The 13,503-nt window shown below is 31.9% G+C and overlaps 1 protein-coding gene across 4 annotated transcripts in view; it reads right to left on the bottom strand.

The window, feature by feature from the left end:
• LOC111037208 (collagen alpha chain CG42342) overlaps positions 1-13,503 on the bottom strand; it is a 55,457-nt gene that overhangs the window by 27,460 nt on the left and 14,494 nt on the right. For all 4 annotated transcript variants that reach the window (XM_022319611.1, XM_022319607.1, XM_022319610.1 and 1 more), the window contains 5 exons: positions 7,385-7,456; positions 4,319-4,372; positions 3,610-3,675; positions 2,165-2,203; positions 251-289 (listed from right to left, as the gene is read on the bottom strand). In XM_022319611.1, the coding sequence (XP_022175303.1) occupies positions 251-289; positions 2,165-2,203; positions 3,610-3,675; positions 4,319-4,327 (153 nt within the window). In that variant the 5' untranslated portion in view covers positions 4,328-4,372; positions 7,385-7,456. The remainder of the gene's footprint in view (positions 1-250; positions 290-2,164; positions 2,204-3,609; positions 3,676-4,318; positions 4,373-7,384; positions 7,457-13,503) is intronic.

Here is a 13,503-nt window from a genome sequence, read left to right as displayed (position 1 = left end):
TCTCTAAAAAACTTTTTAATTATGAAATAATTGACATGTACTTTTAAAATCTTAGAAACCAACATGTCTTGTTGAAGATATACCCTTCACTTTCAAACGCAAACACTCAAATCATTTTTTTACGAGTTTGTTTTCATTCCTCACTGCCACAATTCATTTTCATTAGTGAAATATCAAAATAAAATAATAATAATCAACCAAATTTTAGTTTAGTAAAAACTAAAATAGAAGTAGGTAAATGAAAACGTACCTGCAGCCCTTGTTCTCCTCGGTCACCCTTCGGTCCAACCTATATTAATGGGTAAAAAAACAAGTTTTTTTAGTCAAATGTATATATAATAATATGCGTTTGTACTATCATATCATGTTCCACAAAACTAGAAAATATAATACTACAGCTATAATATACATAACCACGTGAAGTGGTGATATATATAACGCGTTTCACTATACAAAATAAATGTATAATATGTACATTATTTTACACAACGCGAATGATTCAAATTTATACTCGCATACCATGACACAATATAATTATTGATTATTAAATCTACATTTATTTCATTTGTGTGTCGGCGTATACAGACGTACAGCGGCGAAGGAATACTGTACTATTTTTTTACATCAGGTCACCATAATTATACCGCTCAGATACTATTAATTAGATGTACCTACCTACTTATAATATTTGGTTTAGATATCGCGTCGTTGTCCGTCTTGCTCGAATGTGTGAACGAGACGCGAGCGTGTAACGAACCCCCTACAGTTTATAATATAGGCCACGGGTGTACATTTACTATGTGATATTTATGTGACTATTATATAATACGACCCCTTATTTTCCAACCCGTCCGTGCTTGTCGGCCCGTAAACCACAACTGAGTAAATATTTTCTTGTGTTCCCCTTCTTCTCCACCACTACCACCTCCTCCTCTGCTACAGATCTAGAACTCGCCAACGATCTCCCCACGTTATAATATTCTTTCGCTTGCACCGTAGTACTCACACAAACACACACGCGTCATCGTACTATTTATGTGTACGTAATTCTTTGTAAAAATGCATTTTTTCTATCTTTTTTTTTTGTGGCGGCTTCGGTGCATTTACACAATAGTTATACGACGGACGACCGTCACGCTAAATCCGGCCTTTTTTCTGCTATTTCTCTGCTTTTTCTATATTCACAGGCTGGTATTCAAGCCGCCTGGTGCAGCCCATTGCACTTGCACCACAACCATCTCTCCTCGTGCACGACAAATACGCATTTGCCGCCTCGTCGTATGTATTTATTACACGCATACAAATTGTATCGAAACAAAAAAATCGAAAAACACGTCGTCGTCCAATATTACCTCGCAATGGACCGTGTATAGTGAAATTGCTACACTTCACCGTGTTCGTGAAAAGTGTTATTAAAAGTACGCGTCTGCAGAGCGTCGACTCTATGTTTGAAAATTGTAACTCATATTATTATTACTATATTAAATAAAGTCTATTTAATAACGTGAACATCAATAAATGTCTTTGGAAAGAAATAATGTCTCTGAGAATTAAAAACCTATGGGAATTATAAATTGATATTCTTGCAGCACAAATGTGGTAGGTACATAAGAAAACATTATAATAAATTAATATCAGGGATAGAACGGTATGCGGAGAATATTGATCTGTGCGAGTAAACAAAAAAAAATCGTAGGTACAATATAATAGTATACGCCTATAATAGGTTAATCAGTAATCTCTAGCGTGGGTGGAATCGAATTATTTTCGTATCGCCGCCGCCGTCATTCATTCTGCTAGATCGAAAAATTTCCGAAATAATATCAAATAATAGTTTAATATTCGACAACAGATTATCGACAACTATTCTGGAAAACCTAAATATATACCTTTATTAATTAAATAATACAAGTAAATAGTAATAATACTCTAGATAAGCGAGCTCGCTCGCGCATGTGTTATTTCATTGAGTTTGACACGATTTTTTTTGATGTGTAAGTAGACTCGTGAAAGCAAAACGGACGCGCTGTATATAGGTTTATACCTGGTATACGAATATAATTCAATATCATAATAGTATCGTATTACGCTGTTGTACGCGAGTGTGTTTAGGTATATGTATATGGAAACACAATACAAAATAATATTATACCGGGGTACTTACCAATCCTGGAGCGCCGGGTGGTCCTTGTTTACCTTCCACCTGTAATTAGTGAGAATAAATTAATGTCCAGAATTCATGTATATATTATATGCTGCGGTTATACGCAAAACGTATTTTGTATTTATTTATTTACACAAACGTTGACTCGTGTCAATTATACGTCGAGTCGTCGAGTATAATAGATAAACTAATATTAAATCGTGAAACATAAATTATAAAACGTTACCAAAAAAGATCAGTTTGAAAATTAAAATGTAAGTAGGTACCCACTAGGTTTTTGAGTGGTACCTACGTATTACTGTATTAGTGGTAGTTAATGTATATGCAAACCTAACCCGAGTTCAAATCAACTTGGTTTACAACATGCGGTTTGCATGTAAATTAACTTCCTTGCATTTTGGTATAAATGTCAAACAAAAATAACAGCCTACTAGTAAAATCAGACTTCAGATAAATCGTATAATAACGTGCGGATATTGCTTAACAAATAAGAGTTTAGAATTATAAATATTTGAATTTTCGGGGAGAAAACTAAAAAGCTTTTAAAATCCAAAAAGGTAGTGATTTTACTTGAGGCTATTTAATTACAGGCAAGCAACGTTTTGTTGAGGTATCATTTTTTGTGGTAAACAATTTTATATTAATCAGCTCCGAAATAAGAGATTTAAAATGAACAACTGAAACCAACAAAACATTTTTAAACGTGAGCAATGTTGGTCAGGTGCTGATTATTTTATGAGTAAATTTAAAATACTTTATTGCAAGTAGGTTTTTTGAAACAAAAATTTAATAATCTATACTCACTATTAACGAATTCCGGAAAAATATCATAAACGAATAATTATTGCACCATCTGTTTTTCGGACAAATCAGAGTAAATCTACAAGACAATCGTTATTTGAAAATAATAGTTTAGGTACCTTCGCCTTTCGTACTTCACAGACAAACGTATAAAAATAAAATGTTTCGTTCCCGCATATACTATATAGTGACTAACCTTGTGTTTTTTTTTCACAAAGGGGTTCATATATATACCACAGTAAATAAGTTGAGCCGGCCTTGTGTTTATTTTTTACAAGGGGTTTGTATAATAAATGTATGAACATATACATTTATGTCACTGTATAAGTATATAATATATTTAGCGACAACAAAGAATCGTATTTTAAAAACTTTTTTTTAAACTGACCATATGGTTTTTTTGAACAGATGTCGATTGTGTGGAAGTCCGTCACCTCACTACCAACCCCAACCCCCCTCCAATCACCTGCGGAGTAAAGAGCCGCTAAACCGTGTCGATGATACCAGTATCAGTTCGCGTATAATACTCGTATAATATAATATAGTACATCACATTATCGTAAGCGTTTGTTCCGATAATAATATTCAAATTTCCCATTGTACAGCAATAATAATAGTAATAATAACGGATTCATTGAACTTACCCCCATTGCTCCTTCGGGTCCTCGTGCCCCAATTGGTCCTGGCGGTCCTGGTTCTCCCGGCTCGCCCTAAAAACAAGTCGCGTTATGCACACAAATAAAGCTATTGGACAATCGACCATTGATTGGGTGGGTAGCAGGGTAGGGGACCAGATTTGTAAGTATACGTAAAAAAAAAAATAATAATATTAAAAGTAATAAACCCGATCGGACGAAATCGAATGTATAAATCGATGGAAATAATAAACCGGAAACGATTTGTCAGTGTATTATAGAAATATATACAACGACGACTACCTGCTGCTATTGTAGGTACGCCCGTCGTTATAACCAGTCAGTAGTAATATGATCTGCGCGAATATGTAAATCGCAGGAAAGATTATGAAAAAAAAAAACCTAACGATCGTGTACCTACGGCAGTTACCGTTTTGTATTATTATTCGTTGTTTCTTTTCCATGCGTTATTATTATAATTTTTTTTTTTACAAATATGGTCCATCGTCCCGCAACACGGAGGGTGTCCGGTAGTAAAATTAACTTATTAAATTTATTGAACTTTGCGGACACTCTGCAGTGTATTTATCAAAGTATAAGAAAAATAAAACCACCATAATTACGTAGGTAGTGCCACTGACCAATGTGACAGCATAATAAATAAAAGATTCAACTGTGGCTGAATACGAACATGCACGTTGTATGTATTTGTACTCACTTTAACCATGACTATGCTTTCCGCCGATATGTTATGTCCACGATCTTGTAGACCCTATAAACCAACCAGCCACCAACTACCGTAAATAAAAAAACAAAGCATTTCATGCGAAATAAAAACAAAATGGACCTAACGACAAGAGAGAAAGAGAGGCGAGAGGAAACGGAGAAAAAATTTAAAAAATAAAAATAAAAGGAAGAGTGTTTTATATATGCCCGTCGTCGGGATGATGTATATATTAGTATCATTATTATATATATACCTCCTAATCGTTTGTCCGAACGCGGTAAAATAATAAAATAAAACGCGTTCAAGGCGTATACCTAAATCGTTTTACACCGCAGCTTGATGACGACGACTATATATAATAATATATAACATCCCGAACGCGCGTATTATGTATATATTTATAGATACGTCGTAAATTTACGCTTCGACCGTATTGTTTTGTTTTTTTTTTTTTAACGTATATGGTGTCGAGACGTAGAGTAAAACCGAAACGTATATTATATGACTTTTGTGATAAACACGTTTCGGCGTAGGTACGAGATTTTCGAGGAAGTCCTGGCAATAAAGCGACGAGACGAATGCAGTGACAATAATATTTACAAGTACGATGTACGTATAATATTATCATTCTGACACGGACTGACCGAAAGACAAAAACTCCACATAACGATTGCATAAAATACATTATTCGTGTGGGACGTGGGTACATATATTGTGTCGTGTACTGTTTTGTCCGGAAACAGGTAGGTACTTCGTAAATCGTAAACATACAACACTCGACAATATTTGCGTATCAATGAGAGTGTTGTTTGAACGCATATCGTACCTAATATCAAAGTTTGCTGCTGTGTCGCAGGGGAATCGCGGGACTTACGAGGAAAAAAATGATATCCGGCTACACGAGACGGGAAAACTGAAACTTGAAAGTGTTATTAAATTAAATTCAGTTGCAAGGATGCAATACGATACAACCATTCCGAATGTTTTTGTAAAGAATAGCTATATAGTGTTTATGATGTTATTTTGTTGTTGTTGTTGTTGCTTGAAAAATTACATTTTTGAATACATCGTGAAATCTCACGTTTCATTGCTCTCTCTCTTTATACGTATACATTATAATAATATGTTATCGTCTTTTTCCAAACCACTACTTTTCTAAAAAGCCAAAATATCGCAATAAAAGGAAAAGAAAAAGTTTCAAAAATATATAAATAATAATAATATAAAATCTTCGCACACGCGCACACAATAAAATATGATAATACAATAAGTACAATCATCTATGTATACATATAATAATATATAATGTCAGCTATTATACTACATGACTACTGCTGCATAGAATATGAAAAAGAGATGACGATAGAATAATACTAATAACAATAATAAAAGTACAAAAAAACAAAGAAGTCTATATACGAAGAACACCAAATAAAAAAAAAAAGTATTTAAAAAAACCTATATCGAAATAGTTCACCTTAACGGCTACGATTTCTGCGTATCCGAGAGTACCTCCTCTCAGCGTCGTTACAGATCGTTTACTGCTGGTTCCCTGCAATAATTGGTGGTATGTTATTCACGTGTGCCGCTGTTTATACAGAGTGATTCAAGCAAACATAATGGCCCCCTTTTATCCTTGAATAATGCATTTATTCAAATTCTGATTTTTGGAATTTTTTAGTATGTCTACTTGAAAACCATATTGTGTTCAGGTACTTAGATTTTGTATACCATTTATACATACTATATAGAGTGTCATACAGCTGTACTCATGCGATGATAAAAACTTTCTTGTTTTAAATTAAATCTAATCTTTATTACTGTGAATTGTTAAGCAGATTATTTGTTTGAAAATGTTGATGCATCAAAATCGAAATTTTAAATGAGTTATTATTGTTTTCCCGAGTTATTTAAATTCATGAACAAAGGATTATTAGTCCTTAATAACGCAGGGTTTGAATCAAATATACAATGTTATGTAATATTAATTATAGTATACTTAGTGCCTCGGTAAATAATTAAAATTATAAATTACTAATTTATCAATATAATTAACTATCATTTTCAACTTCAATCATAATTTTTTCTCATTATTATCTTCTAAATCTCAATATAAATATGGACAATTTTCCATAATACTTTGAGTTAAATAATTCAGAAATTAGCCGCTGAAATTTGCGAATATCGTAATCGATTAATATATACATCAAAAATTCAATATAAAAAATAAACTGCTTTACACTTTACAGTAAAAAAAGTCCGATTTTTGTTTGAAAATTAAATTTGTACCAACACAGCCACCAGGGACACTTGTTAAATGGCATAAAAAAAAATTGAAAGGATTTAAAAATACGGTCGTTTTTACTAAAAAAAATCGTAAAATCATAATTTGTATAAATTAACTATCGTAGGAAAAAATGGGAGATGAGGATGTTTGGTGAATTGACTTTTATGTTTATAATATGTAGACAGGCTTACGGAAAAACGTAGCGGGCCGAAAGGTAAAAAAATAATACTGAGTTGAAATCAACTAGCGCGGCGCTACGCGGAAACGGATTGAGAGAATCGAAGGAAAAAAATAACCGGAAACGCCAGTCGTTCAATATACGTATATAATAGTATTCTATAGGTATTTGTGTATGCGTATAATATTGCTTTTCGCGGTAAAACCCTCTGAGACCCTGGCGTTATATTGCCTATATTACTGCATCGGTCCAGTACCCTATCTCGCTTTTATCGCGTAAACCAAAATAAAACCCCATATTATATACCTACGAAAAGCGAAAATGCATTCGGTGCAGCGTAAATAATATATAGGAACGTCGACCTTTTTTTTTCGTTGCGAACACGTATATTAACTTTTAAGTACATGATAATAAATGCGAGGACCGCTGCGGGTCAGTGATACGCGACGTTAAAAATGTAAAAGAAAAACGTGTAGACACGAGGCGAACGAGGCGAGGATCGAGGAAAACAGTGATAGGTAACAACATAATATTATATTGTAGGCGAAAAGAAAAATAATACACAATATCAGGTATATGTGTCTCGTTTTACCTTAACCGCGGCGTATATGTCGAAATTCGGCGCGCTGGAATCGCCTTTCTGTCCTTTGTCGCCCGGATGACCCTGCAAACACACGAAACATTAAATGTTTGACGTTAAACGATTTGCGGTATAATAAAACACGAATATACCAACATACATTATACACGCACACATACACACATATTATACCGCGGTACATGCGCTCCGGCTGCAGATTATACGATACCCTTTAGGCTTTAGAGCAGTTTTGCCACAAACCACAACCGCGGTATAATGAATAATTACCGCGGGTGAATGTATAAACATAAATATTATTATTATATTACGCGATAAAATAACGTTGTAATATTATAATAATATATTATAATAATGTACAATATACGTACGGGCGGAAAACGGCGGAAAAATTATGGCCGGTGAGGGTGGCGGTGGAAGTTATTTTGTAAAGGGTGTACATCATAAACAACAAAAAAGCACACATATTATACACATCGTACACATCGCGTGTATACGATATTATAAAATATGCATATGTAAACATATTATAATAATAATAATAATATAGATAGATAGGTACCCTCGAGCGGCGGCGTACTTTTACGACCGTTAAACGGTCGTATAAACGTACTCGACAGCTTTATCGCGGCGATATGATCGAACGATATGTTTAGCGTAAATCGTACGACGTATACGCCATATATATATGACCGTAATTTTGAGGTTCCGGTGTGAAAATATCTTAGGACTCAGAAGCCTTCACCCCATCGACATACCTATGTGCAAATAACTCAACTCCCCAGCTTAAAATTAACCCCCCCCCCCCCCTCAAAAAAAAAAATAATAATAATCAATAACTGCAATATAGGCACCCTTCATTTTTTTTTAATTTTTAACAGATGCGAGGCCCAATTACATGATTTAAAAACACTTGTTCAAAACAATTATTTGGTATATGGTCGCGCGTAGCTAAACTTCGTAAGACAAACAATTATTATAGACGATCAAAGATTGTTTAACTTTTCAAGCGTATTTCAATATAGGGGAAAATCACCGTAAAAATTTTTAATAAATGTTATTTATTGTTTACATAGGCATACATTAATAACTTTTAATCACTTCATCAACATTTTAATTAAAACCAACACATTTTCTAATATTAACAAGTTCTTACTAACAAAGTAACAACAAACAAATTTCAATCAGAAAATTATTATTGATTTACTCTTCTATTGGCAAACTCATAAATTATTTTATTCATGTCTAATTATTTGTTCTCTCACCGTTTCACACAAATATACAATGTGTCAATGTAGGTAATGTGTTCAAAATAAACACATGTTATTTGCAATAAACTGTTGATACTTTTTTATTTGGTTCAAGTGCTCGACAAAGATGACATAGTGTTAATTTAGTGATAAGCATAGATAATTAAATTGCTATCTAAATTAATATCATGCATATGCATTTTCAATTTTGCAATAAAAATTTTCTAGGTGAGATAATACATAAGTAGTAAGGTTAAAAAAATATCTTATCTGGATAATTAAGTGATTGAGTAATTTATGAAATAAATAATAAGTGTGATAGGAAATTATAAAATGAATAATAAATTGAAATGGAAATGTTTTACATTAATATTTTGTTAAGTGCCTATTATGCTCATTATAATATTATATTATGTATAAATTATATCATGAGCCACTCAACATAAAATTTATTTTTATTATGTAATTTTTAATATGATTTTATGTTCTTTATTGCACTGCAGAACATATGAAAATAGAATAAATTAAAATTAATGTTAAGTAAAGTAGGCCCCATCCATCAAAACTTCAGATGAAAATATTGGATGGCAAATAAATAATTATAAAACTTTAGCCGCAAATATTTGCAAAATATTTGTTCTTGGCGCAGTTTTAGAGTCAACTCGATGACTTTGAGAAAGAGGGGGTTATACTAAATATTAACAAAGCTCTGTCCACCACTTTTGGAAACAGAACAGTAGTCTTATTTAAAATTGACATACTCCACAGAATCAACATGCCGTATTGTTATATTATTATCAGTTATGGTGTTCAGCATTTATATTATAAAATATTATACTTCCATGAGTAATATTAGTATCTGCTCTCGTGGATAACACCGACAAATCGCTTTAAATTGTCTGTTGGGTGATCTACAAAAGAAAAAACTTGTAACCAAACCCCTAAAAACCAAAATATTCCATATAAGAAAGTATCGAGACCTTTTTGTATACTTTGTTTAGGTTTCTAAGGGCAGTTCTTCTGTTTACATGTATGTATATTTAATATTTGAATACAATTTGATTTTCATCAGACTACTATTATATTAGCACTATTATACCCATGTACTCGTAATATTTAAATACTAACAACGTTACATGAATTGTTGAGTAACCAAGTGGGTACTGTTTATTTTTGAAATAGTACATTGTTTCTAAAACGTCTTAATTAAATATGTTTATGTTTAAATATCATATTTTATTCCGTGTGGCTTCTCGTAATACTACATCTTATTATTGTATGAAATACGTATATGACAAAATGTTGGTAGTACGGTACCCACAAGTTGAACAATATTCAACTCTTCCTACATGACAAGGTAAAGTAGAAACCCAACTTTAAATTGTATTACACGTGTATGAGTAAGATGAAATTCGATATAAAGGCGAAAGACTGAAATTAAAAGGTTAAAAAGACATAGGTACATATACTTAGATAGCTGAATATTCTAAAGTAAAAAATCGCTATTATTGTACGATTATGATTTGAGATTAGCAGTTGATGAAGTTCAAATTATTATAGGTACTACCAGTGGTGTGTTTAGGGAGTGTTGTAAGTTTCTTTTTATGTGAGAAAAATTGCCACCATAAAAAACTTGCGATTCCGGGAAAAGAAGCATTAAAAAATGTGTACCCTGAGCAGCAAAATCCTAAATACGCCACTGGGTAGTGGGTACCACTCTCCATCGGTGGCCAACTTATACGTTAATATAATATTATGATAAATTTAACCAATATTTAAAGTTTTTTTTTCAACAATTTTAATATTTACTCAATGGCCACCAAATCTTACAGGCAACAGTATCGATATTATTATATTTTAATTTGAAAGTTTAACACACGACAGCGACACGCGTGAGTGAATTATAATTATTATGAGATTTAGGCGGCATTAAGAATGTACGTTTTTTTCTTTTAGTATACAAGCCTATCATAATGGCCATAATATATTATAATTTATAAAATAAAACGTTTAATAATAGACTATAATATTATGTAAATGGTCTGCGTTACCGTCCGTATTGTAATAATAATAATTATTGTTATTTTGTGTAGGTACCGTACCTACATATCATTATAATTCTACAGTGACAAAAAGCAAAAAAAAAAAACGGGTTTTAATTTCTTAAAAAGGAGTCGTGCGACCCACGCAGAAACGATCCACCAGCGATGATTAAATAAACATCTCGTAGTAATCGAAACGAACGAATGAACGTCTAAATCGATTTATATACAATATTGTTATATTGTTATTACTATTATTCCTATTAGTACCTAATAATTAATTATAAAAATCGTAAATAATATCAGAAATGTATAAATCATTATTAATTTTTAACGGAATGTGCAATATATACATATATATTATATTATACTTGTATGTAATATAATATAATAAATATTAAAATAAATTGATATTATTATTCTCAGACTTTCACACGTAGAGCACTTGACAATTTATTACTGCAATAATAATTAAAATAAAACGTTTATAAATCAAATAAGCATTTCGACGTTTTTAATGCGACGTGGGCGATTATATTTTCTCCTTAATAAGCTCGTTCATGCAGTTAAATAAATTGAATGGAATAGGTTCGGCAATAATAAACGTTTGGAATCAAAACTCAAGTTGAAAGTGTTGAAATTTCTTTCTACAAACTATAGAACATTGTCATACTTTTATTTTATACCTAAATTCGGTACCCACGCTTGCAGTCACTTAATAAAAATTTCAAATAAATTATTTCGTCGTGTATAATATTATAAGGACATAGTTATATGGATTAACCAAATTAATTTTACCGATATTAAACAAAAGTGAACATCATAATTAAACTTTTCACCAGCGAAATAATATTTACTTAAGATTTCCCATTTTGTTAATTTAGGGATAGGTAGTAGAATTGGAAAAAAATATTCTTTGAGTACACATTTAATAAAAGTTTTGATAAGGTAAGAAATTTGACATATTTTATAGTAATTTATTTGAAAAATCAAAAATCAAACCAAAATATACTAACCAAATTACCGACAATTAACCAAATTTCACATAAATTTAACCGGTCGACATATCTTTAGACGTGGTTTACGTTTCATGTAATTGAAACTGTTATTTTTGGTTTGAACATATATTAATGTATAGAAATTATATATTTTGATAAATATAATGTACACTCGAGAACTGTTTAGTATATAATATAATATTTGGCGCGAAATCCGAAAACGAAACACTATTAATTGTATCGATATTATAAATCGCACGCGACAACGACAATTATTCAACATCCGAACCGATTTATTATACACATGTCGCCGAATAAATTGTGTACGAAAAAAAAATCTGTGTAGGTAAAATCTGCTTCGTTGCATTATTATCATCATAAGATTCTCTTGATAATATTTATTCGTCCCGAACAAACTATTAAATAATATGCGCCAGATGTTCTGCAAGTAAATGTTTCGCATTTCCCGGCTCTCTTCCGCCTCTCACCCCTCTACCACCGACTACTAATAGAATTCGAGGAAATCGCCGACAAAATCTTTTCAGAGATTCCGGCTCGTATACATACGCCATACATTAAAATGTGTATGAATTGTGTGTATATAGTTAATATGATTTGGCCTCGCGTCATATAATATACGACGTCTGTGGCGAGCAGCTTAGAATAAAAAAAGGTTGGCGTTTTGCGAGTGTATGCCTAGGTACCTACCGGAAGGTCGCGAAGACGAATCGTCGGAAGTCACGGAGGCGGGCGATGGGACAAACATAATATATTATATAAATAAAACAACGATTGCGGTCTGCGACAATAATACGAGTTCGGACATCGAAAAAAAACGGTAGCATTTGAAACGTAACACAGTTGATATCTTTCGGAATTTCGGATAAACAATATTTTATAATGTTATATTATATAATATATACCTACGCCGTGTTGGATTTACCCCGACTAAACGAAAAAGACAAAGGCCATTTACGCGGCCAGATTTCAAAGACGTGTCCACGATCACCGCGTGAAAGCGATTCAAAATGTCTATATATATGTATAATATTGTACTGTACTCTTCTATAAATCACGTACAACTAAACGGAGCGATTCACCTGAAATAATACAGATCTTCTATATTCCAAGCCAATTATCGTGGATCAAATGATGTATGCTGGACCTGAATTGCTATGGTGTGTATAAAGAATTACGTTTTAGTTTTTAATAACGCATAAAATACTCATCGAATTTCGATTTGATATCATCTATTTATCTATACCATGTGCAATCAAAATGGTCAGCAAAAAGTTGATAATGCTGTTGGATCAGAACATTTGGTAATTTGGAAATTTGGAATAATAGCAATTTTTTATACCTTTATAAGGAATGATAATGTGTAATGAGCGTTAGTGCTAAAATCACTTAAAATTCTAAAATATATTAAATGCTCCTTAAAATTACCCGTACTAAACCACCCAATTTAATAAAGAAAACTGCTAAAAGAGAAAGGCTTTTTCAAGTACTTACTACCAGTGATCAGATTTCAATGTTATCAAAAAATTGTATTCATCTACCATTTAAGTAGGTTATGTATGGAATATATTTAACAACTACAGCTTAATATGTATTATTATATAGAATAGAAAAATTGTTAAGATTTATTATTTAAAAAATAATTTTAATTTTATGGCATGTTAAATTCAAAAATCAAAAAATATATTTCCTATCACACATAATTTAGAGGTTCTTCTCTATAAAATAAATAAATTAATATTCTCGTGTACATCAAAAACAGTAATCATGTACCGAAGAGTTGGAGTTATATACCTATAAACATA

The sequence above is a fragment of the Myzus persicae genome, unplaced genomic scaffold (assembly GCF_001856785.1).
Source record: "Myzus persicae strain clone G006 unplaced genomic scaffold, MPER_G0061.0, whole genome shotgun sequence".
NCBI lineage: Eukaryota > Metazoa > Arthropoda > Insecta > Hemiptera > Aphididae > Myzus > Myzus persicae.
This window is presented reverse-complemented; position numbering and strand designations above follow the sequence as displayed.